Source organism: Podarcis vaucheri (assembly GCF_965113315.1).
Source record: "Podarcis vaucheri genome assembly, chromosome: 16".
Lineage (NCBI taxonomy): Eukaryota > Metazoa > Chordata > Lepidosauria > Squamata > Lacertidae > Podarcis > Podarcis vaucheri.
The window spans coordinates 26656104-26682626 of record NC_138754.1 but is presented as its reverse complement, the minus strand read 5'-3'; the positions used below and the strand labels follow the sequence as shown (position 1 = coordinate 26682626).

At 46.7% G+C, this 26523-nt stretch overlaps 1 protein-coding gene and 2 long non-coding RNA genes across 3 annotated transcripts in view; all 3 read right to left on the bottom strand.

Annotated features, from left to right (window-relative positions):
* LOC309521212 overlaps positions 1-26523 on the bottom strand; it is a 254515-nt gene that overhangs the window by 10320 nt on the left and 217672 nt on the right. The window lies entirely within an intron of this gene.
* COX6A1 (cytochrome c oxidase subunit 6A1) lies at positions 1242-5145 on the bottom strand. Its single transcript, XM_082203535.1, has 3 exons — positions 4952-5145; positions 2840-2979; positions 1242-1493 (listed from the first exon to the last, which is right to left on the bottom strand). Exons 1-3 carry the CDS (start codon positions 5076-5078, stop codon positions 1407-1409), a joined length of 354 nt encoding a protein of 117 aa, XP_082059661.1. The 5' UTR covers positions 5079-5145; the 3' UTR covers positions 1242-1406.
* LOC309521214 lies at positions 3149-4937 on the bottom strand. Its single transcript, XR_014214571.1, has 2 exons — positions 3445-4937; positions 3149-3410 (listed from the first exon to the last, which is right to left on the bottom strand). It is a non-coding gene; the product is annotated as an uncharacterized lncRNA (long non-coding RNA).

Sequence of the window (26523 nt, the reverse complement as noted above, 5' to 3'; positions counted from 1 at the left end):
GCAGCTGGATCGAAACTCCTCAAAACCAGGAAATGGACAGCTCTGTATGTGAAGCTTTTTTAAGTTTGTTATGTGATGGCCTGACACCCATCTTTTACAACCTTGACAAGTCTAGTTTCTTAAGCAAAAGGATTTCAGTATAACATTAATAAGAAGTGTAGACACCCCCCCACATGCACATTGTTAATGGACTTTAGGGGCATAGCAAATGGGCTTCTCAACCCCATCTATTAAATCTGCATTTATTTTAATTTTTCCTCAACCAGCAGCATTTTTAAAAAGAAAAATGCAGTTTGTTTCATATTAAAAGGACTGAATTCAATAGTTGGGTCACCTGCACAACCCCACAGAGAATTCTACAACCAACTTCTTGCAGCCCTGTTGTCAGTGTTGGAAATGTTCTTGCAACAGAAAGTGCCTTCTGATATGATGAATCAGCTGTATGCATTCTGCTGTGTGCAATAACAATTAAACAAGAATAAAAAAATAAAACTGTAGTGGCCTTTTACTTTGTGTAGCACTGCTTCGGAGTATCATAGGTGGACAGCTTGTGGACAGCTTACACTGCTGGTGCTCTTCCCTGAACTAGGGAAGATACTTGCTGTATAAGTAGCTAAGATACCAGCTGTGAATGTCAGAGCTCAAGTCTTGCCTGCCTCTGCCATCCATTCAGTTCAATGGCCTCAGACAAATCTCCACCTCAGTCAACGCAGCTGCAACAGAGCTACTGGTCTGTCTTAATAGGTATGTATATAGAGCACTATGTAAAATTCCAATAATTACCAATTCATTTAGTCAAATAATCTTTTAAGTATGTAGCCCTCCTCAGTATTGGAGGTTGTGATTAGTGCATAAACCCACCATTAGGAGAACCCTGGGCTCCTTCACCGGAGGTACTAGCCCTCCCCTAACATAAGCTGGATAAGAATGTGTTTTGGGTTGCAAAAGTAATAATATTTACTTCCATGAAAATTTTAATCTAAACTAACGCATAAGAAATACAGTGGTTAAGAATCAGAATGCAAGCAACAAATGTGGCTGTTCTCTGCTTTTCTCATCCCTTTGCACAATACAGAGAAAATTTATCACTTCATTTCATAACATAATCTGCTCAAACATGAAAGAATATAAGGAAACCATACAGTGGTTCATGTTCCCATTTTCCCACTGCTGTTCAAGTTGTCTTAAACCAAAATTGTAGCTTCCCCAGGATAGTTAAGAAAAATCACAGAAAAACTTGGTTTGAAAGTGTTTTCTTTTTAATGTGACCTCTGGAACAATACATTCTGCTAGAGGTCAGAACTTCATCATTTCATAGTATAAGGAATGGAGAGCACTGCTGGTCCCAACGTGGGTCTTGGTCCAGCTACCTTAAATGGTCCACATGGCTGGCATGATGCAATTGCTTAATGGTCATCTTCATAGCCAGTTGGCAGAGCGTTAACATGGGGGTTGTGGAAGAAAGTATGGTTCCCATCACCCCATGGGAAGGGCTATAGAAAGAAGAGATTAAAGTTTTTAGCAAGCTACAAAGCAGGAATTCAACTACTTCTAACAGCTTATAAATGAAAAAGGTGCAGTAGATTATTTTAAAAAGCAATTATTCTGAAAATGATGCTTGAAAAGCACTAATTAGCACCAAACAGGAGGCTAGATCAGAAGTCACTGCTACAGAGCAGGGACAACTTGGAAACAAGTAGTTTCAGAGTTACCAGTGACTCAAAGCAGATTACAATTAAATACAAACTACCAGCAAAACCGAGAGACAGAAGACAGAGCTGACACTAAATTATAAAAGATAACGGCTCTTTCAGTCAACACCACTCCCTGAATTGGCTACACTGAACATGGTAACCTATCCCAGAGCTTGAGAGCCCCTCCTAGAAGATTCCTCTTAGCCATGGTCATTAGACTGTCTGGAGGGCCTCAGGTTAGGGACAACTGAGTTAAACTAAAGGCTTAAAATGACAACTGTATAGAATTGTAGATTCATAGAATCATGGAGCTGAAAGAGTCTCGGGGTCATCTTTTTAGCCCAACCTCCTGAAATGCAGGAATCTCAACTAAAGCAGCCATGATGGAAATTAGAGCTCTTTATCTTTAGGTATGTACATCCCACCCTGTTCCGTTCAGACCAGTGGCTGGGACAAAGTCATGTGGGTGGGCCCCAGGCAATGACCCAACAGGGCCATTTTAGTAGCTATTGGGACATTTAGAAAAAACAAAACACATATATATTTCAAATGCACTTTAAAAATGTTTTAGTGTAAAATAAAAGATAGATAACAAAATAAAATAAAGTGGGACTAAAATGGCACTGGCTATGGGGTGAAGGGCAGGGCACATCTCAGGCTGGTGGGATCCACTTCATTTTTCATTGGACACCCCAAGATCAACTGGCCAGAGCTGGGTGCAAGAAGACCTAGCAGACAGAATCAAACAATGCAGGGGTGGTTTTTTTTTTGGGGGGGGAGACTGTCTTTGCTTTTTAAGCTGATCTTTAACATTGCCATTTTTTCAGCTACTTTTTTTAAATAAAATACAGCTTTTGCAGTAACATTTACTACCTTTCTCTACTATATAATTTTGGAAAGTGGTTTGCCTCTTGAGATCTCATCATCAACCTATCTGGCATGATGGATCCCAAGGCGGGGGAATAGCATGTTTAGATACCACGGGATGCAGCTTTGCATCCAGATGGGAGGGCTGAACCTTTCCAAACTGCACTGATTTGGAAACCTCTTAAGGCATCATCATCCAGTTTGGTGCCATCTCCTTGTTAAGTGGTGCAAATAAATAAAGAACAAGACTTGCTTGTGGACAGGTTTGAGTCCAATACCTTGGTCCGGAGGCGCAGATGGGCATAAGGAATGAACTCTGGCCTTTCATGTTCTTGCTGAGACTTCAGGTAGCAGTTCAGCATACACACAGCAACTCCAGGCAAAGCAACCACGAAGGACAGGATCTTCCACATGCGAGCTAATGGAAAGAATTCACACACAAGCAGAAACTGATTGGTTGCCCTGTTTTTTTGCAAAGGGGAAAAAAAGCACAGGACTGATAAAATTAATCCCTGAATGTCAGCTTCTTTATAATGGGATCCCTCCTCTCAACTGGCCAATAACTGGCCAATAACTTAAGCAGTGTGTTTCAGAACAGTTTGCAGGCACTTATGGTTGGCGGGGGTGGGGAGTAAGGAAAAATAAAAGAACCTCAGCTTAAATTGTGCTCTTTTTAGAGTATGAATGTAAGAAGAACCTAGTTGAATTAGATCACAGGCATTGTGTTATCAAAGCAACCAACTAGATTTCTCTGGGAAGCCCGAAAGCAGGACCAGAGTACAATGCTCACCCCCAGCAATCATTATTCAGAGCTATATTGCCTCCAATACTGGGGAATAGCAACCAGAGCTAGTAGTCATTAATAGCCTTATCCTTCACTGACTTGCCTAAACCAGGCTCCTCAACCTTGTGCCCTCCAGATGTTGCTGGGCAGGGTGGGCCTTTGGTCTGATCTAGCAGCTAGGACTGGGCGATATATCAATATATAATCCAAAAGTGGTTTGAAGTCCATATTGTGATATCGGTTTCATAATTTCTGACCTGGCAAAATATCGCAAATCAGTGTGTGTGTGTGTGTGTGTGTGTGTCTCCACTATGCAAAAATCATATTTCTGGGGAAAACCGTGAAGCCAGCCAATGCTCTTGATTCCTGCAGCCCGTTAACTCTGCCAACTCAGCTCTCCCCTGCCTCCTACAGGGAGCAGCGAATCACAATAGCAGTCCTTCTCCATTGCCAGCACTAAGCAACTGGTAGACTGCTTCTGACCTTGGAGGCCCTATTTAGCGGCCACCAGAAAGAACGTAGGCCAGTGGCAGGGCAACAGCTTTACATACAAAAGGTCCTAGGTTCCATCCCAGATAAGGATTGAATCCTATCTCCAGATATGGCTGGGGAAGACTCCCTTCTTGAAACCCTGGAGAGATGCCGCCAGTCCGTGTAGGCAATGCTTGGCTAGATGGACCAATGGCCCGACTCGGTATAAGGCAGCTTCCTATGATCCTTTTGGGGAAGCAGGCACACGAAAGCTCATACCAATAACTAACTTAGCTGGTCTCTAAGATGCTACTGGAAGGAATAACTAACTTAGGTGGTCTCTATGCTGCTACTGGAAATAATTTTTTTTTTTAAAATATTTTGTTTCGACTATGGCAGACCGACACGGCTTTGTTGTTGTTTAGTCGTGTCCGACTCTTCGTGACCCCATGGACCAGAGCACGCCAGGCACTCCTGTCTTCCACTGCCTCCTGCAGTTTGGTCAAACTCATGCTGGTAGCTTCGAGAACACTGTCCATCCATCTCATCCTCTGTCATCCCCTTCTCCTTGTGCCCTCCATCTTTCCCAACATCAGGGTCTTTTCCAGGGAGTCTTCTCTTCTCATGAGGTGGCCAAAGTCTTGGAGCCTCAGCTTCAGGATCTGTCCTTCCAGTGAGCACTCAGGGCTGATTTCCTTAAGGATGGAGAGGTTTGATCTTCTTGCAGTCCATGGGACTCTCAAGAGTCTCCTCCAGCATTATAATTCAAAAGCATCAATTCTTCGACGATCAGCCTTCTTTATGGTCCAGCTCTCACTTCCATACATCACTACTGGGAAACCATAGCTTTTACTATACGGACCTTTGTTGGCAAGGTGATGTCTCTGCTTTGTAACTAGCTCTCTGCATAAGGTTGGGAATAGATTCCCAGCCTGGAACCCAGGAGAGCTGCCAGCACGTGTAGACAGCACCAAGCCAAATGGACCAGGGACCTGGCTCGGCACAAGGCAGCTTCCTTTGTTCGGTGCCCAGAGGCGGCCTTGTCCACCCCCCCCCCCGCCCGCTCTCCTTCTTGGCGGCGCCGGCAGGACCGCCCTCTTCCCCGCAAGGTCACCCGATCACAGGCCCCACTTACTGGACCCGGCCTCGCCGTGGCCCGACGCCGCTGCCGCCGAGAGGAGCCGCTTCAGCCCGGCCCGCGGAGTTGGAGCCACCAGCTGCCGGGAGGCCTTTCCGAGCACGACCGCTGCCGCCGTCGCCATGTCGCCGCCTCTTCTCGACTAGAAGACTTCGGTCGCTCTCTCGGTGCCGGAAGCGGATGTAAGGAGACGGAGAGCGGGCGCTTGCTAATGACGTCAGCACCAGGGGGAGCGATGGGAGACATAGCGCAGAGGGCGTGCCTCCAACATAGACTTGTAAGGGATAGATTCACGCACACAGGACTCACTTCCGGGTTGCTTGGGGCAGACGTGGGAGCTGCTGGTTTACAGCAATGAAGGAATCTAGCATTTTAGGCTGCCATCCTAAATCCGCTTGAATTCCCCATTTAATTTAGTAGATTATTTAGGGTTGTGTTTGCTACCTGTTGTTTCTGATTCAGTTGTTATCTAATGTGTGTGGGGAGGAAAGAGTTTTGTTGTTTGGTTTGGAGATTTTAATTTTTAAAAGTGCAAACTGGGCAAAAGCAGGCTTCAGATTGCCATTGGGAGCTAGACAGATCTTGCTTCAGCCGCAGGGGTACTTTTGAATGGGGGATTTGTGGGTGGCACACTGATATTCCTGTGGATCAGGCGAACAATTTGCAATTAGTTCTGTTCAGAATTATCCATACAGTTTAATTACCAAATGGAAATATTACCAAATGGAAAACCAAATTACCAAATGAGATAAGTAAAAAAATTGTCCAGTAGCACCTTAGAGACCAACTAAGTTTGTTCTGGGTATAAGCCTTCGTGTGCTTATCATGACCTAGCAACCCAGTGGAACACAGCCGGCAGAAAGGGTGGTAAAAGTTGAATTCCTCTAACTTGATCCTGAGCAGATTCTGGAATAGGGACAACTTAAGCTGGTGTGATCTATGTCATCATAAATTCTGCCAACTTTCTAGAGTTAGGATTGTTCTGTTATGCACACAAAAGCTTATACCCAGAACAAATTTAGTTGGTCTCTAAGGTGCTACTGGACAATTTTTAAAATTTATTTTGACTGCATCAGACCAACATGGCTATGTACCTGAATCTCAAATGAGATAAGGTTATTTATGTATGCAACAACTGCAGCCCGTGTTTTGTTAGCAAGGTCCCAACCAAATGGAATAATGGAGCGAGGTCCCAACCAAAGAAGTATGGCAACTTAAGTTGACAGAATATGTGCAACTTGCAGACTTAACATACAGAATAAGAGAACAAGAAGACCATCTGTTTTAAGAAGATTGGAAAAAGTTTATTGACTATATGGAAAATAATTGTACATAGCTGAAAACGTTGGCAGCATTAAGATAAATTCAACAGTGTAAAATAAGTAAATTTTGAAGGATGCAATAATGGAAAGCTGATTGGTATTGTTTTTGTAAAATATGCAGGGATTTAAGATATGTAAAATGAACCCTAGAAAGAGAAGAAGGGAAGTCCCTGATACTTCAAGGATGTAAAATAAGTATTTGAAATTGTAAAACGGAAAACTTAATAAAAATTATTTTAAAAAAGAAAGCAAAATTACCCCAAAAGCTTGCTGGAGGTGCTATTGAGTTTGCTGAATATATTAATTTTATGAATCTGGGAACCAGTTTGATAAAGCTGCTGAGAATTGCAGCTCTGTGAGACTACAGTTCCCAGGATTATTGGGGAAAGGAAGTCATGTGCTTTAGGTGTGGAGCTGCTGTGTAAACCTAGTTTCTTGGATATTTACTGCTGGTGTGACCCTTTGACCAAAGAATACAGAGAAGAGCTCCTCCTAGCTTATAGCAGTAATAGATCCTGGAAAGCCTGAAAAGATTAAAGCAGATCCTCAATACAGACCTGGAGCATGGCTTGTGAGTAGAAGAGGAAAAACTGGCTTGTGGAAAAGGAAATAGACACTGGGCTCTGAAAAACATTTCAGCAGTAGAGGCTTGCCTGTTAGACTGAATGTAGTAAGTGACACTTTCCAGCCATGTTTACCTAAGTATATAAACCCCATTGGATTAAGCAGGAGGACCAATTATTTCTGAGTATAAATGATTATAGTTAGGCTATTAAAATCACCTGTAGGATGGGCATAGGTAGGAGGACCAAGATGCCCATCTGTGTACATCTCTTGTTTTCTCCTCTCTTGGGGCTGGCAGTTTCCACTTGACAACAGCAATATGATGGCCACCAATTTGGTTAACTTTAAAAGGGGGTTAGACAAATTCCTGTAAGGGAGGGGGGCACAGATCGGTGGTAGAGCATCTGCCCTGCCTGCAGAAGACTCCACGTTTGATCCCCAATTGCATCTCCAGGTAGGACTGGGAGAGACTCTCATCTGAAACTCTGAAGAGCCACTGCCAGACAGTATTTACAGAACTGAGCTAGATGTGCAAGTAGATAAATAGGTACCGCTCCGGCGGGAAGGTAAATGGCGTTTTCGTGCGCTGCTCTGGTTTGCCAGGAGCAGCTTAGTCATGCTGGCCACATGACCCGGAAGCTGTACGCCGGCTCCCTCGGCCAGTAAAGCGAGATGAGCGCCGCAACCCCAGAGTCGGCCACAACTGGACCTAATGGTCAGGGGTACCTTTACCTTTACTGAGCTAGATGATCCATTGGTGTGGCTCAGGAAAAAGCAGTTTCTTGCATGTCCACATACAAACAAATGCATCCCAGTTTGGCCAGGCTTTCCTTTAAGTGATCAGGCCTCCCACCCTGTTGTCCAGCGGCCAAACCTCCCCATCATAGTGTCCTGCACTGCTGGGCATGGTGCTGTATTCTGCAAATTAAAAAATGGTGTGGGTCTGATCCTCTGGTCTGATCCAGCAGAGATCTCATGCTCAAAAGTGAGTAGAGCCACAGAGGTGGCTTTTACAAGAATCTTATATTCCATCCACACAAAAGCCAGGGTTTTCTTCCACCTCATCTGTCCACCAGGCAAGCAAGGAAGATAACATCACTCAGGGAAGGTGTAGGGCAGGGTCAGTGAGGGGTTTGGCTGGGGAGAGTGCATTAGGCAAGACAGAGAGACATGGAGGGCCACATTCCATGCCCAGTGGCTTCCCTCCACTGGCCTAACATAAGAAACAAGGCATTGCTAACATTTTAGGCGAACAGCTCTGGAGAAACCGCCATCAAGTCCTGAAAGGTGGATAAATCATTGGTAGTACTTGACAGTTCCACGGGGCGGCAGGCTGAGCTTTCTACCGGTGGCTGACCCTGGAGATGGGATGTCCAGGCGACTGTTTTACATCTCAAAACATGCATTTTCTAGGCGGGAATGTAGATCTGCTCTAATCATGTAATTTACAGGGTCGTTGTGCGGATAAAATGGGATAGACCCCATGAATGCCACCCTGATCTCCTTGGAGACATGCCAATGTCATAAAAGGAATAAATAAAATCCCTTCCCTGCAAATCCACCACAAATTAGGCACTGGGACCCCAAGGGACTTCAGATGCATTTTATTAATTAAGATGTTTTGCAAACACACTACAGTGGTACCTCGGGTTAAGTACCTAATTCGTTCCGGAGGTCCGTACTTAACCTGAAACTGTTCTTAACCTGAAGCACTATTTCTGGGTTAGCAGAGTCTGTAACCTGAAGCGTATGTAACCTGAGGTACCACTGTATACCTTTTAAAGCATATTCCTTTCTGGCCAAGAATTCTGGGAACTGCAGTTCCTTAAGTCTTGCTGGAAATTGAGAAGCAGCGGAGGCTGGTTTCGTGAGGCACTGCCCCCACCAACCTCAGCCTTTTACTTGTCTGCCTTCTTACTGATGAAGCAGGTGCCACTAGCGACCAGCTTCCTCCTTCTTAGTCTCTGTGTTGCCCTTGCAGAACTCAGCAGGGATGGGGAGAAAACCAGAACTCAGTTGGCTCTGGCGCCACCTACTGTTGGGCTCCCAGTGGGCACCAGCTTCCAGTGGTGAGAGATAAAACTACAGCACGCAGAATCTTTGAGGGAAAGAATGTGGCTCTGAATGCATTTCATAGCGGGTGGAAACAGAGAATGGTAGAGTTAGAAGGGACCCCCTAGGGTCATCTAGTCCAACCCCCTGCAATGCAGGAATCACAGCTCAAGATTCCCCGATAGATGGTCATCCTGCCTCTGTTTAAAAACCTCCAATGAAGGAGATTCCATCACCTTCCAAGGTGGTCCATTCTGCTGCCCAACAGCTCTTAGGAAGTTCTTCCTAGTCTTTAGTTGGAATCTCCTTTGTTGTTACTTGAATCCACTCGTTCTGTTCTCTGGAACAGCAGCGAAAACAAGCTTGCTTCATCTTGTATGTGACAGTCCTTCAACTATTTGAAGGCGGCCCCTCCAGAAGAGGAGATAGATAGATGATAGATAGATAGATAGATAGATAGATGACAGATAGATAGATATTTGTGTGTGTACTCATTATACCTTTAAATTATTATTATTATTATTCATTCCTTTTCTATATCACTTTATATTTTTAGGGGGGGAATCTCAAAGCAGTTTACGTTAAAACATCAAATAAAACAACCCAGAATAAAACATTATTGAAGAAACTAAAATATAAATTATACATTCAAAGCAATGGGAAACTAAAACATGATCTTAAAGTTTTCAGGATTACAAAGGAGGTCAGCTACAGAATGCACATTTTAACGCAGCAAACTTAACCCACATGTGGGAAACATTACTAAACAAAGTTAAATATAAAATGCACATGTAAAGCAGCATAATTATCAAGCGAATAACATATCTTAAGCATAGAACATACAGCTACATGCTTCTGCTGGGAGGGCTGTGTCTGTAGAAGCTCAGCTCAATGACTTGAGTCTGCACTAAGAGACAAGATGGTCCCTGGCCTCTTCAGCAGCCTCAGCTTTTGTAGCTGGAGTCAGTCAGGGCCCCGCCTTCAGAACTCACACCTAAGAGGGTATAGACCCAGTTCCACCCAGTGCATGCCCTGATAGGCATCAGGTTGGCTACTGTGAGAACAGGATGCTGGACTAGATGGGTCTCTGGCCTGATCTAGCTGAAGGGCTCTTCTTGTGGTCTTACGTTCCTCTGTTTCTGAACTTGCTTGCGAATCTGAACACAGCTCTCACTTGCAATGACGCCTTTTATGGTTTCTGAAAAGTCCTATCTTATACTGTAGAAGAAGATGCCTATGAAACATGTATTATGCAGATGAATGCATGTTTTTCATGTTTTAAAGGGTGTGTTTTAATTGTGTAGAATGTGGATTTTATCGGTGTGCAATTCTTTTTTTCCTTCTTTTTAACTATTTACCCAGAAGGTGAGACGGAATGGGACAAATTCTGGGCTGTTCAGTCCACCCTTGGATGCTGCAAACTCTTGCATCACTTTCAACACGGAAAAAAACCCTGTTTGCCTCCTTTCCATAGACGTTCACTGGCCAGTCCTGGCTGAGCAGCAGCAGAGACAATGATGGAACAAAAGAGAAGATTTGCCCCATTCTTTTCTCGCCTGTCTCCAGCCTCCTCCATCCCTTCAGATCTTGCCCTGCCCCTCCCCTTCTTTTTACAGGGACCCCCATCCATCTACACCACAAGGCTGAGGGCAGGGGGTGGGGAGGAATGCCATTGTCCTGTCTTCTAGGAATGATCTGGAAGCTCTATGCAAATCTTCAGTTGAAGACCCTGGGAACTGGGCCTCTGGGGGATGGGTTTAGCTATGGGGTCTGGGGGAGGGGGAGATGTTTGGCGATCTCTTAGCAGCCCATTGCAGTATCAGTTCAGTAGGCAGGGAATTCCTTCTCCTTTCTCTTGTTCCCTTGGAAGGAAGGACAGCATGATACCATATGTTGTGTGTGCATCCTCCGACATGTATAGCTGCCATGTCTTCTGAGCATCTGGGATGTTCATTTGGTTGGTCTGATGAGCGTAACTACCCAGATGCCTTTTCTCTCCCTTAAGGTAAAGGTAAAGGGACCCCTGACCATTAGGTCCAGTCATGACCGACTCTGGGGTTGTGGCACTCATCTCGCTTTATTGGCCAAGGGAGCCGGCGTACAGCTTCCGAGTCATGAGGCCAGCATGACTAAGCTGCTTCTGGAGAACCAGAGCAGCTCACGGAAATGCTGTTTACCTTCCTGCCGGAGTGATACCTATTTATCTACTTGCAGTTTGACGTGTTTTCGAACTGCTAGGTTGGCAGGAGCAGAGACTGAGCAACGGGCGCTCACCCCGTCGCGGGGATTTGAACCGCCAACCTTCTGATTGGCAAGTCCTAGGCTCTGTGGTTTAACCCACAGCGCCAACCGTGTCCCTTCTCTCCCTTTATAGATCACATTATCCTGAATTTTGTGGTGTAAAAGCAGCAGGTTGCGCACCTTCCCCTTCCAGGGAGCCCTTTCTGAACTGCCTTGTTGGCCATGTTGCCCCTCTGGGTTGCAAAGAATCCTGGGAGCTCATATATGTCCATGCATAGCAGGGTCTGTTACAGTCTTTCCCAACGTGGCACCCTCCAGATGTTCTTGGACTACAACTCCCATCAGCCCCTGCATCATCCAGACGTGCTGGCTGGGGTTGATGGGAGTTTAGGCCGCACTGCTGCTCCTGCTGCTCCATGGGGATTAAGAAACCAATGTTATCCTCAGGCTGCGTCTTGCAGGTTAAGTGGTTTGCAAGCTGTCTTAACAGGTAAGCTGGCCTGTCGTTACTGAGGTCATTCCAATGCTTTCTAGAGTACCTGCAGTTTGATAGCCATGGGTAGTCAGGCACATAACTCAAGAAGAAGCGGTGGCGTAGCGTGGGTTGTCAGGGCCCATGGCAAGGCAAGTTCAAAATGTGCATGGCTGATTTTGAACAATGCATGGAAGGCAGTGGTGATCACCAACCTCATTGACTTTGTTATAAGAATTGTAAGGTCTCACATATAAAATAAATATTCATAAATGCACACATATCTAAATATATGAACCATGAAGCCATTTTGACTCTCCCAATGATCTCAAATATTCCTCTGCAGTAAGGGAGGCAAATGGAGAAAGCCTTCCCATTGCCTTTTTGCTTGCAAATCCTGCCTTAAGGGCGTATTTGTGTATGAATAGGGTGAGCCTGTGACCTGGATTCAGGAACTAAAGTATTAACCATCACAAAAAAATGGCCAGACTGTCCAGGTAATGCAATCAGTGACCGTTATCAGGTATCCTGGCAGACACCTCCTCTGCTGTAGACAGCCTCCTTTTGTGATGTATGTATGCTGTTTTAGGGGGTTGGTCTTGGGCAACAGGGTGGGCAGTTTCAAAAATCTATATAAGGGCTTGTGCACCATTTTTCAAGGTTCTCCCTCTTGTGTGTGGTGAGTGGGGACCCTATTGCAACAGTTCCTTTAATAAAGATCAGGCTTACTAGTTGCTTTGCTTCTCAATATTCTCTGGTTGGCTTCTGTTTTCTCCTACCGATAGGGAACCCACTTAAGGACTCTATATAGGCTCCAAAATACCCTATAAGTGAAAAGGAGCAGTTTTTCTTATAGCAACTTTAAAATAGAGTCGACAAATGAATGGAGGATAGGGCTATCAATGGCTAAGGTAAAGGTAAAGGGTAAAGGGACCCCTGACCATTACGTCCAGTCATGACCAACTCTGGGGTCGTGCACTCATCTTGCTCTATAGGCCGAGGGAGCCGGCGTTTGTCCGCAGACAGCTTCCGGGTCATGTGGCCAGCATGACTAAGCCACTTCTGGTAAACCAGAGCAGCACATGGAAATGCCGTTTACCTTCCCGCCGGAGTGGTACCTATTTATCTACTTGCACTTTGACGTGCTTTCGAACTGCTAGGTTGGCAGGAGCAGGGACCGAGCAGCGGGAGCTCACCCCGTTGTGAGGATTCGAACCGCCGACCTTCTGATCGGCAAATCCTAGGCTCTGTGGTTTAACCCTCAGCGCCACCCGCGTCCCTTATCAATGGCTACTAGCTGCAATTGACTATACTCTGCTTCCACGGTCGGATGCAGAAAAGCTTTTTAATACCAGCTGCTGGTAGCCACAGGAGAGGAGGGTCCCCTCATGTTTGGGTCCTGTTTGCCGGTTTCCCACAGGCATCTGGGGAACCACTTTGAGAACAGGGCTGCTGAACTAGATGGGTACCCTTTGGCCTGACTGATTGGGCTCTTCTGCTGTTCTTACATTTACGTTCGTATGACAAGGACCACTTATCTGCATTCATCCACATTTGCTTGCAGGGTGTTTACACGTCATCCTGTTCATCATTCATTCACCCCACACTTTTCAGGGCATTTCCCCACTGCTTTCCAAACCGCAATTAAAAACCAAAAAAAGTGTTTTGTTGCGCTAGGGTGAGACAAAGCGCTTCAACCCACTTTAAATGCGCAACCCTGAAGTTCTGGTATGCGCTGGATTCCCTCCTGTGAAATACGGACAGTCCCTCGGATGCTATTGCCAGCTCTCATACAAAGGCGCTGTTGACATGCAGCCATCCAAATCGCGTTCCAGGGTTTTCTTCTCTCTCCTCTGATTACCCCTCTGACAGATAAGGAGAACAAGCTGTTCTTTTCCTCTTCGCCTTTTGCGGAAAGGTAACATCACGCGGCCTTGCCTGCTCGACAGAAAACAATTCCTTCCCTTCTCTCTCCCGTTTCTCGCCGTACATTTCTCTCTGCTTCAGGAATGCCGGCCAAAGGGAGCAGTGCGCACATGAACTCTTGAGGGCAGAGGTGTGCGGGAGAGAAACTCTTGCACGATTTCCCAGCGAGATCTAACAAGTGGTTCAAGTGCCCCAGACTTGAAGGCTGGTTTAAAGTTTAGGGCCCACCTTATTGTCTTCCAAAGCAACTACAGTGGTACCTCAGGTTAAGTACTTAATTTGTTCCGGAGGTCTGTTCTTAACCTGAAACTGTTCTTAACCTGAAGCACCACTTTATCTAAAGGGGCCTCCTGCAGCTGCTGTGCCGCCGCTGCACGATTTCTGTTCTCATCTTGAAGCAAAGTTCTTAACCCGAGGTAATATTTCTGGGTTAGCAGAGTCTGTAACCTGAAGCGTATGTAACCCGAGGTACCACTGTACTCTATTCCAAACTTAAAAATGGAAAGTGTAATGCTGGTGGTCAACAAAAGAGGTTTAAAGACTCTCTCAAGGCAAATCTAAAAAAATGCAGTATAAACATCGACAACTGGGAAACACTGGCTTGCGAGTGCTCCAATTGGAGAACAGCCTTTACCAAAGGTGTGATGGACTTTGAAGACGCTTGAACTCAGGACGCAAGGGAGAAATGTGCTAAGAGGAAGGCACCCTTGGCAAATCCAGATTGTGACCAACTCCCGCCCGGAAACCAATTGTCCCCACTGAGGAAGGACGTGTGGATCCAGAATTGGCCTCCACAGTCATTTACAGATTCATTGTTAAAACTGTGTTTATGGAAGACAATCTTACTCGGCTACGAGTGATCGCCAAAGAAGACTGTACAGGGGCACCTGATGTCGGCTGTGCCAAGATAAGCAACGTTGGGCTCACACTTACCGTATTTTGCGCCCCATAAGACGCTCAGGCCCATAGGACGCACCTAGTTTTTTTGGGGGAAAATAAAGGGGGAAAAAATTTCCCCCCCAGGTGCGGGGCTGGAAGAACCAGCTCGGGGAACAGTGGGAAGGCACGCTCTGCCTCCTCGCTGTCCCCCGAGCTTGTGGGGCTGGCGATGGGGAGAAGTGCGCTGATCCCGCGACTGCAGGCAGCTCTGCACCACCATCCGGAGCAGGGCGGGACTTAGCGCCCCGCTCGGGATGGCGGCGCAGATCTTCCTTCAGTCCCGGCACGGCAGGCAGCTTTGCGCGGCCATTTGGAGCGGGGCGGGCTTCGCTCCCGGTGGCCGCGCAGAGCTGCGCTGATCCCGGGACGGCAGGCAGCTGTGCACCGCCATCCAGAGCGGGACGGGACTTAGCGCCCCGCTCCCGATGGCAGCGCAGAGCTGTGCTGAGCCGGGGACTGCAGGCAGCTCTGCGCAACCTTTGGAGCCGGTCTCCCGAGGGTTGCGCAGAGCTTCCTGAAGCCTGGAGAGCGAGAGGGGTCGGTGCGCACCGACCCCCCTCGCTCTCCAGGCTTCAGCGAAAGCCTGCATTCGCCCCATAGGACGCACCCAGATTTCCCCTTCATTTTTGGAGGGGAAAAAGTGCGTCCTATAGGGCGAAAAATACAGTATCTGCAGCAGCAAAGCACCAGCGAGAATGAAGAGGGTACGGGTGGGTGCAATTGTTTGGGAATGAAGAGGAACTGGGAAGCCTGAAGAAGACCTTGAATGGACTGCTAGTATTTGAAGCTGATACTATAACTACCACCAGCTTCAGCTACTATAGCATGATGGGAGTTGTAATCCAAAACACGTGGAGGGTTCCAGGCTGGAGAAGCCTGTCTTATGCTTTTTAATTCTTTGTAAATTGCCACAGATAAAGAGATGTGTGTATCACATGATTTTAAACATCTCTCTTTTTTTCCACAGCAAGGTGCTACTAACATGCCAGTAACTTTATGTTCTCCTCGAACTGTTTCCATCCCAGTTAGTCATTATAAAAACTTGGTCACTGAAAACCAGTGGCTGTGCTTGTTTTCTCCCTCCCAGTAGCCCTTTCCTTTTATGCTGTGCCTTTTAGATTACAAGCAGGAACTGACTTTTAAATCTGTTCCTTGGAAGTCTTTGTAAGCTAAAAAGCAAAGTACACCAAGTTTTTAACTCTTTAAAGATTTTCTTATATGGCTTTAAACTGCTTTGATATATATATTTTTATGATATAGCAGCAAATAAATATTTTTTAAAATAAATGAAAGCAAATGCTTTTAATAAATTATAAAATAAAAACAAACGTATACACACAAACATACACACACACACATATTTTCCAGTTTTAAAAATTATATCATGAAATGTAACATTTTATCAATATAAAGGTAAAGGTACCCCTGCCCGTACAGGCCAGTCGTGACCGACTCTGGGGTTGTGCGCTCATCTCGCTTAAGAGGCCGGGAGCCAGCGCTGTCCGGATACACTTCCGGGTCACGTGGCCAGCGTGACGAAGCTGCTCTGGCGAGCCAGCACCAGCGCAGTGCACGGAAACGCTGTTTACCTTCCCGCCAGACCGATACCTATTTATCTACTTGCACTTAGGGGTGCTTTTGAACTGCTAGGTGGGCAGGAGCTGGGACCGAACGACGGGAGCTCACCCCGCCGCGGGGATTCGAACCGCTGACCGTACGATCAGCAAGTCCTAGGCACTGAGGTTTTACCCACAGCGCCACCCGTGTCCCTCTTTATCAATATATGTACATTTTAAAAAATATTTATTTTTATATATCTGTTTTTAGAAAGAAATATACATATCTTCATTTAAGTTGCAATTGCATATCTGGTAAATTTCTGCACTTGCAGGAGTGTATGCTAACTTTTTTCTCAAATACACACACACACACAAGTGTGTGTGTCAATGGATCTTTCGCGCACAGAACAACCAATTCTCTTTCATGCACCTGGGTGCAGCCACGGAAAAGCTCTTGTTTCCAGAGCAGAGTTTATTTATAGTCCTCCTGGCCTCCTTGTGAATGTGAAAAGGAGGAAGGGCCTCTTCCTCCCTCATCCCAACAGCCCCTCTTCCCTGAGGGCTCCTTTCATGTGGAAATTGGAGAGTCTAGCTAGCCCCACCAGGGTCAGAGGAGAAGGGCTCGACTCAATTACTCCCAGAGAAAGAAGCAGGCAGGAGGCTTTCTCAGGCTAAGCGGGACTCTGGCTTTTTGTGGATGGGCGAGGCTGGCACTTCTCCTGTCCCCCTTTTGTGTCAAGAATCGGGATCTCTGCGGGGTATTCTTCTGAACTCTCTTCTACCAGAGACATGGCAGATGGAGACGGGCCAGCAAAATATCCTCTAAACATCTGAGAGCTGAAACACCCCCATTAAAAGTGGAGGCAGTTTCCCACCCCAAAAGGCAAAAATATAAGGTGCCCCCATCTACAGAGGAACCCATATCATGCAGGGAGGCAGCAGGAATACGCCTTTGAGGGAGCGATGGAAGACACCTCCCAGAACAACCACAGAGGCTAGTTCCCTCTGCTCAGTTGAGGCTGGCAGGAAGGAAGGAGGCCGGGCTTGAGCATGCAGAGATGCAACGAGCACCTCACTCTCTGGATAGGTAGATTAGGCTCACAGGAACATTTTATTGTGTGTTTCAGGCTTGTGTGGCCTACTTTGTTCTTTAACTAGAGCCCCCAAGTCCGCCAACCCAGGGCTGGTGCAAAGGACACAGGAATTCTGAGCTCAGGGATTGGTTTGGCGTGCCAATACTGAATGGAGCTTGCTTAACGCTCAAACCAAGCTGTCTTCATTTCAGCAATATAACTAAGGCAGGAGGAGTCGGCCACTGAGAGAAAAGGATTCTAGGCTAGATGGGCCATTGCCTGATCCAGCAGGCTATTGGGTTGTTGCCGTTGCTGTTGCTGCTAAACCATTGTGGCAGCTTCAGAAATGCCCTCTGACCTACAGCAAATCACTCGTACCTCCAGTTCTGCTTTCTCTTCACCCTGGCTTGATTTTTTTCACTTCATGTGGAGTGCCAGCTGCTCTGTCGTGGCACGTGGCTTGGGACTTGGTGTCTCTAAGGACCCCCTCCGGAACGTCAAATCAGAATTCACCAAACCAATCCTCTCTTTTTTAAAAATTGCGCTTTCGCGATGACTTGTACTCGCGATGGTGTCAGGGTGGTTATACACGGTTATATGTTTTGGGGTGGACAAACCGCTTCGTTGGCAGCAGATGCATCTCTTGCAGTTCCCTGCTGAAATCCTGTCACTTTTTATACCACAAATGTCCTGGGTTGTTGCTTTTTTGGCCCGTTTTCGGTGCTGCAGTGCAAGAATTGACCCTGCAGGTGGCAATGATGCAATAAAAATAAAAATTATTATTATTATTATTATTACTACAAAAATGCAAATTGAATGAGCAGAATATGGTGTCCTCTCTTAAAAGTAATTCTTCGCTCTTATCACCCACAAAGGACAATAGCTCCTCCCAGCTCTCACCTGGGAACTTTCCTTTCCCCTCCCAGCCTCTCACCCTGGGAGTCCCACATTTCCCAGGGTCCTCCATTGATTATCACCCGCATGATGAGTATACATATTCTAGACCTTAACATAAAGGCCCCAGGCATAGGACTCCAAAGAAAGAAGAAAAAGAAGAAGAACAAAGGAGAGCAACAGAAGAAAGAAAGGGAAAATAGAAAGAAAAAAAGGAGAGAGAGCGGGAGAGAAAAGATAAAATACAAAAGAAAAAGAAACATTAGGAAAAGATACCAAAAAAGAAAAGAAAACTTCTGATTTTCCATCTGCAGGTTACATTTAAAAAAGAATACTGTCTTTTTTGCTCTATAAGACTCACTTTTTCCCTCCAAAAAAGTAAGGGGAAATGTGTGTGCGTCTTATGGAGCGAATGCAAGCTGCGCAGCTATCACAGAAGCCAGAACAGCAAGAGGGATTGCTGCTTTCACTGCGCAGCGATCCCTCTTGCTGTTCTGGCTTCTGAGATTCAGAATATTTTTTTTCTTGTTTTCCTCCTCCAAAAACTAGGTGCGTCTTGTGGTCTGGTGCGTCTTATAGAGCAAAAAATACGGTAAATGGTTAATTTAAAACATTCAGCCCGTGCTAACATCCATCTTTTCTACCTTCAGTTAAACAATATTTCTTTTAATTCAGGTCTCTGAGATTCACCACCCCCCCCCCGCAACAAAGAGCAACTGTGGTGCAGTGGTTAGAGCGTTGGACTAGGAGACCAGGGTTCAAATCTTCACTCAGCCATGAAGCTTATTGGGTGTGACCTCAGGGGCCGGTCACTCACAGCCTAACCTCCCTCACAGGGCTGTTGTAAGGATCAAATGAGAAGTCTTTAACCCACCTTGGAGGACAGACAGGATAGGAATGTAATAAAGGATAGAAATAATAAAAATGTTCCATATTTATACATCCGCCAGCCGCTCCCCTCCCCGCGTCTGGAAGGGCTCGAAGATGAAATGCTTTTGAAATATTTGTTTATTGTTCCATTAATATCCCACTTTTCCTCTGAGGACCTCAAGAAATAGTTCTCCTCTGTATTTCATCCTCACCAGAGCCCTATGAGGTAGGTTAGGCTAAGAGGCCCAAGGTCCCCCAGTGAGCTTCATGGCTCGGTGGTGATTTGAACCCTGGTCTCTCAGGTCTCTGGGACGCGGGTGGCACTGTGGGTTAAACCACAGAGCCTAGGACTTGCCAATCAGAAGGTTGGGAGTTCAAATTGCACAACAGGGGGGAGCTCCCGTTGCTCAGTCCCTGCTCCTGCCAATCTAGCAGTTCGAAAGCACGTCAAAGTACAAGTAGATAAATAGGTACTGCTCTGGCGGGAAGGTAAACGACGTTTCCGTGCGCTGCTCTGGTTCGCCAGAAGCGGCTTAGTCATGCTGGCCACATGACCCGGAAGTTGTACGCCAGCTCCCACGGCCAATAAAGCGAGATGAGCACCGCAACCCCAGAGTCAGTCACGATTGGACCTAATGGTCAGGGGTCCCTTTACCTTTACCTCTCAGGTTCTAGTCTGACCCTCTAACCACTCTGCCACACTGTTCCACGGACAGGGGTGAGGTTGGAAGCCTCACAATGCCTCCCTTTTCAGTCTTGGGTTGCCGCTGCTCCTGGAAGCAGCTCTCCTCTTTAGAAGAAGGAAACGAGCTAAGCTGGTTCAAGTGCTGTTCCTAATTGGTGTCCTCGTTAGGGGCAGTAATTAGTGCAGGCTCTGGCCAAGTGCTCACCATGTCCCAGGCTTACACTGAGAAAGGCCTGACCTTCCCGTAAACCCCCTTCTTGCATTAATGCCCAACCAGATTCCTCTTGGAAGACTCCCCCAAGTCCCATTTGCTGCATCTCAACAACAAGGAAACAGTGGTACCTCAGGATAAATATTTAATTCATTCCGGAGGTCCGTTCTTAACCTGAAGCACCACTTTAGCTAATGGGACCTTCTGCTGCCGCCGCGCTGCTGGAGCCTGATTTCTGTTCTCAACCTGAAGCAAAGTTCTTAACCTGAAGCACTATTTCTGGGTTAGCGGAGTATGTAACCTAAAGCGTATGTAACCTGAGGTACCATTGTATTGTGGAAGGTGCAGGAAAAGGGTGTCTGTTCTCGGGGAGGAAAAGCTGAAACGTCGTTTGCTTCCCAGTTCAGAAAAAAGGGTGCTGGAGTGGATGTAAAACCAAGGTTTATAAAATGATGCACAGTGTGTGGAATGTCGATAGATGGGGAGAAAACCCCCTCATTGCGCTAGAACTGGTCGACATACAGTGGTACCTCGGGTTACAGACGCTTCAGGTTACAGACGCTTCAGATTACAGACTCCGGTAACCCAGAAATAGTACCTCAGGTTAAGAACTTTGCTTCAGGATGAGAACAGAAATTGTGTGACGGTGGCACGGCGACAGCGGGAGGCCCCATTAGCTAAAGTGGTACCTCAGGTTAAGAACAGTTTCAGGTTAAGAACAGACCTCCAGAACGAATTAAGTACTTAACCCGAGGTACCACTGTAATATTAACAGCAGATGAGCCATTCCACAGTCCATTTTACTACTTCCCCACCCCCGAAGATGCAGTGGTCTTTACATCATCTAGATCTCTGACTGTATGCAGTAGTACCTCGGGTTACATACGCTTCCGGTTACAGACGCTTCAGGTTACAGACTCCGCTAACCCAGAAATAGTACCTCGGGTTAAGAACTTTGCTTCAGGATGAGAACAGAAACTGCGTGGCGGCGGCACGGCGAAAGCGGGAGGCCCCATTAGCTAAAGTAGTACCTCAGGTTAAAAACAGTTTCAGGTTAAGAACGGACCTTCAGAACGAATTAAGTTCTTAACCTGAGGTACCACTGTACAGTGAAGCTGCTCAGGACAGATAAAGGGGGAAATCGTTCTTCAAAGTTAACCTACGGAACTCACTCCCACAGGAGGCAGTGACCATCTGTCTCCTCTTCTCCAGGCTAAACATACCCAACCCCAGCTGATGGGAGTTGTAGTCCAAAACTTTTGGAGGGCAGGAGCTTGATGCAGGCTGTGCTATGGGCTGTTCTCTGGTGCTCTAGACTGTGCCTGGGCCAAATTGCCTCCCACCACCCAGATTGTGATGCTCATCGTGTAATCTCACAAAAGCTGTGCACCTGATTTTGGATCCGCTGAGCTCCCGGCAAGCACCCTTTCCTTGGACAGCTAAAATCTGAGCCTCTCCTCACATGTTTAATGCTGGCAGAGGGAAATCCATCTCTGCAGTCCCGCTCCCTCCCCGCAACCACCCTGAATAATTCATCAAGAGCATAATTGTTAGGTCCGTCCGAGAACCAGTTCCTCTCCTCTTTCTCTCTGTTTCCTTCCTTTCTTCAGCCCGACAGCCTTTCAGGGGTAAAGTTTTTAATTACAGCTCAGGGAGGCTTCTCCGCCAGACAGCAGGGGCCTTGATGCCGGCTGCTGGGCCGCAGAGATGGCTATTTATACAACCCGAATTAATCAGGTGCAACATTTCAGCTGGGAAGAATAAGGGAGGGCTATTTGGTTTCCCATTTTGTGTGTGTGTGAGAGAGAGTGAGTGTCTGAAACAAGCTGCACCGGATTTTCAGTGTAGCAGAAGAAAAAGCAGGTGACTGCGCTATGGGGCCAGTCTGGGAACCCGGGGAAAGCCAAGAGAGAAGCCACAGTGGGGAGAGACATGATTGACTAAGGGTCAAAGGATATTGCAGAGCTGCGGAAGGCTCAGAAAAGGGCACTGATCTGTGAAACTGTCCCTGTTACAGATGCCACATACTGTAATACCTATTCGGCATTTGCAAGAAATAAATATGTTAGAGTGACAGTGCTTAAACTTTGGAACCATTGACGTCAGGCTGGTTTCTTCACTGTACAGTGGTACCTCAGGTTACATACATTTCAGGTTACAGACTCCGCTAACCCAGAAATAGTACCTCGGGTTAAGAACTTTGCTTCAGGATGAGAACAGAAATTGTGCTCGCGCGGCAGCAGCAGGAGGCCCCATTAGCTAAAGTGGTGCTTCAGGTTAAGAACAGTTTCAGGTTAAGAACGGACCTCTGGAATAAATTAAATACGCAACCAGAGGTACCACTGTACTCTTTTGGACACCTGCTAAAAATATAGAATCATAGAATGGTTGGAAGGGACCCTGAGAATCATCTAGTCCAACCCCCTGCAATGCAGCAATATTCAGCTGTCCCATACAGGGATCGAACCTGCAACCTTGCTGTTATCAGCACCACACCCTAACCAAATGAGCTATTAAGACCACCCAGGTGTTTAGAAAGTGGGTGTGAGTTTTGATCTATTGCTGTTTTAACTTTCTCAAACCTTAAATTGTTGTTATTTTTTCTTATTGATAATTTTTTAAAATCTTTTTTGCAAACCACTTGGAGGTGTGTTTTTTTTTTAAAAATCAAGCATTGTGTATATTTTATGAAGTACAATAAATAAAATCTCTAAGCAGGGCATGCAAGGTACAACCCCGAAACCACAAACAAAAGGTCCATACATAGCATCAGCAAACGAGAAGAAACCTATAAAGCATTTAAGCAAAACATTGAGACCTAAATCCTGTGCTTTGAAGAAAAACCATAGTGACTCATGTTCAAACCCTAAACTGTGGCCTGTCATAACTACTGCCCGTTGAAACAAGCCTACTTCGCAACCCACAAGTTGAGTTTCTCTTGTCTCAAACAAGCCATTGCCTTAAAAACTGCCTTTTTGCTCGTCTGCAGTGTGTTCAGAGGGGGGAAGTGGAAGGGATGGAATCATCCCTCTTGCCTTGTGGGGAGGGCAAGTCCCTGCTCTCAAAATAGGAAGATGTCAGATGAGGTTGGCCAGTTAGAGAAGCAATTAGCAGCTGCTGGTCATATTTCCAGACAAGGCACCTGTAAAGCACTCTAAGCCTGTAAGCAGCAACCTATTAAACTGCTTTCACCTTGGCAACTCCTCCCTGGCTGCTGCGTAGCCTCTTTGCTGAGCCCATGCAGTAATCTGCTTCTCACACGCCCAGGTTCGCCAGGCAGCCCGTAGCCGTCTCTCTGCATCCAGCGATCATAGCTTGGGTGGCGCTAGCAACTCCCAGGCGCTGGAGAGCCAGGGAAGGGGTGGTGGTGCTGGCAACCAAGCTACACTGGGGAACAGGTGCAGTTCAGAGGAAGAGCGTCTTGCCTTCCGTACAGAAAGTCCCAGATTCTATCCCTAACAACATATCCCGGTGGTACTGCAAGAAGTCTGAAATGCTGGAGCAGGGGTCCCCAAACTTTTTCAGCAGGAGCTGAACTTGTCAGGGGCTGGACTATATATTTTTTTTGGGGGGGGGGATGAACAAATTCCTATGCCCCACAACTAACCCAGAGATGCATTTTAAATAAAAGCACACATTCTACTCATGTCAAAACGCCAGCAGGCCCCACAAATAACCCAGAGGTGCATTTTAAATAAAAGGACACATTCTACTCATGTAAAAACATGCTGATTCCCGCACCGTCCGTGGGCCGGATTTAGAAGGCGATTGAACCAGATCCGACCCCCGGGGCTTAGGTTGCCTACCCATGGGCTGGAGGCCTGCTGCCACTCAGAGTAGAGGACACTGAGATATATGGACCAGTGATCTGGTATGGTGTAAGGCTGTTTCCTACGATCCCATTTGTGAAGGAATGCAGCTTAGTGGGGCGTCCGCTTTGCATGCAGGAGAAGGTCCCAGATTCAATCTCTGGTATAGTATCTGCTATGAATGCAGAAGGCCGCAAGTTCAATCCCAGACCCTCCAAGTGTCCCTATTTTCAAGGGACATTCCCGGTTTCTGATTTGATCCTGGAATGTCCCTCTTTTCCTTAGGATATCCCTATTTTTTCAGAGAAATGTTGGAGGGTATGGAGTTATGCAACCCCTGAGCCAAGGAGAGTCTAACGGAAGTCTAACGGAATCCGTTCAGGAAGGCCACTCAACTTCCAAAACATTCAGAAACCAAGGCACAGCTTCTGATTGGCTGCAGGAAGCTCCTGCAGCCAATCGGAAGCCACGTCAGACATTCGGGTTCCAAAGAACATTTGCAAACCGGAACACTCACTGCCAGGTTTGCGGCATTTGGGAGCCAAAACATTTGACTCGCAAGGCGTTCAGGATGCAAGGTACGACTGTACAACCTTTAGAAGACATCTGAAGGCAGCCCTGTATAGGGAAGTTTTTTAATGTTAAATGCTTTATTATGTTTTTATATGTGTTGGAAGCCGGCATGCCATTGGGGACTGAACCTGCAACCTTCTGTATGCAAGGTTGGTGCTCTGCCCCTGAGCTACAGTTCTGCTCCCTTTACCTTGTGCATCACATCACCTGGGACTGATGGGAATTATAGTTTCAAACATAGAGGGCACCAGGCTGGCAAACGCTGGTCTCCACAGTCATAAGGTGAAGATTCTAGAGCAGGGGTCAGCAACGTGTGGCCCGTTGGCTGGAAGCGGCCCACGAAAACCATTTTACCGGCCCAGGAGCCACCCTCGAACCGAGCTGCCCGCTTGGCAATTCCCCCGCGCACTGCACTAAACCAGCGCAGCGCGGCACGGGGACTCACCAAGCGGCGCCAGAAATCACGCCTGCGCATGTCCAGACGCTGAAAATTGCTTCTGCTCAGGCATGATTTTTGGCGTCTGGGCATGTGCAGAAGCGATTGTTGGTGCCACAGACATGCACAGACCTGATTTTCGGCATCGCGCTGTGCCAGTCCAGCCCACGGACAGTCTCCGTAGGAATGATCCGGCCCATGGCTGGTAAACCTTGCCAACCCCTGTTCTAGAGCCTTGGGGAGCTCAAAGGGTGCTGTAATTTTCATCTGGCCAATTCCCCACCCCCACCCCCCACAGTGAAAGGTTTGGGACTTTAAGTCGTTTGCTTGGATTGCTGCCGAAGATTTCAACAAATTTGGGGCCTGGGCGAGAAGCTGAATTATTTATTATCAATTAGAACTTTTCAGGGTTTTTGACGTGGCGCTCAGAGCTCGTATTGTTTGGGACCTGCATTTAACGCTCCCGCAGATAAAAGAACGAAATTATCACTCGGGAAGCTTTTATTCCAAGCCGGCTCTGAGATAACTCCTTTGCATATTTGGCGAGATTTTCCAGCTACAATTCAGTGTGTTAATGCTACATCTTGTGGCAGGCTGTAGCGTTGGGAGGAATAAATTTAGAAACACAGACACGTTAAAATGCACCTGAAGACCATCCAGTCCTTCTGTGCCTCTTCGCAGATCAGGTCTGTGCTGATCTCGAAGCAGGATCGGTGGAGCAAAATGGGCTTCCAAATGCAACCTGGAAAAGACCTGAGTTTAAACTGGAAAAGACCTGTGTTTAAATAGAACCTTTGCCCACAAGCTGGTAGGCAGGAGAGCAGGGAGCCTGACATTAGGTGGCGCCAGAGAGCCAATGACAAGGGAGAGAGTTCATTCTAGTTTCACCCCAGCTGAGTTCTTCAGGGGCAACACCGATACCTAAAGGAGGATGCTGACCGGCAGTGCCACCCTCTGGGCTGCATGTAAGTAGGGAGGCAGGCTGGTGGCAGCTGGCTCAGATTGGTGCAAGCAGTGCCTCATTTGCCCTCATGGATAATCTACGAGATCATATGCGCCTTCAGTTGGCAGAACTGCCAACTAGACCGCTTCAGTTGGCAGAACTGCCCCTGTTACAGGTGCCACAGAATACCTGTCCTATATTTGTAGAAACTTGACATTTGGCAGCGTTACACATTGGAACTCCCTGCCTCTTGATGTCAGTCAAGGCGCCTTCACTCTTTTCAGTGCCCACTAAAAACATCCTTCTTTAGACAAGCCCACCCAGATGTTTAAAAAGTTGGTGTGGCTTTTAATCTCTTTTTAGTCTGTGGTTATTTTACCTTTCTGAAAGTTTTATATTATTGCTGTTAATTTTTCTTATTGATAATTTTATTGTTTCATCTATTTTGTAAACCGGTTTTTGAGGTTTGTTTGTTTTCCTACAGTTAAGTGGTGCATAAATTTTATGAAATAAATAGAATAGAATAGAATAGAATAGAATAGAATAGAATAGAATAATGGAGCAGCCTCTATTTCTAGGAAGCAAACTGCAGGTAAGGCAGTTGGGTGTAAACATATTGAAATGCAACTTCCAGATTCTAGTCGGAATCTTCTGCCTTACCTCCTGCACCAGCAATGCTAGTAGTTCCAGCTCTGTCTTTAACTGGAGCTGACATTCCCCTTGGGCAACAGATGTTCAGGAACATCATCTTTCTTCTGAGCCCCCTGCCATTCTCTTCTGTTGCCACATGGCCTTTCCTGTCCATCCGTCCCCCCAACCTGGCCGTGGGCTGCAGGTTTGCAGTGGAAAATAGGAACATACATCTGACATTAGATCCATATAGCATTGCATGCTGGACCCTCATCAAATCCGGAACCAGTTTTGAGAGGGGCTTCAGTCCCACACTGGTTTCAACACACGCCCTTCTGCTGCCCAACAGTTGCAGCTTTTGGTCAAATAG

Bases quoted from the DNA above. Each gene is read 5' to 3' on its own strand.
- COX6A1 (XM_082203535.1), bottom strand. From the start codon at position 5,078: ATGGCGACGGCGGCAGCGGTCGTGCTCGGAAAGGCCTCCCGGCAGCTG. The intron at 2,980-4,951 runs GTAAGTGGGGCC...TCTTTCCATTAG, and splicing joins CCACGGCGAGGCCGGGTCCA to CTCGCATGTGGAAGATCCTG. The intron at 1,494-2,839 runs GTATTGGACTCA...TTCTTTCTATAG, and splicing joins ATCTGCGCCTCCGGACCAAG to CCCTTCCCATGGGGTGATGG.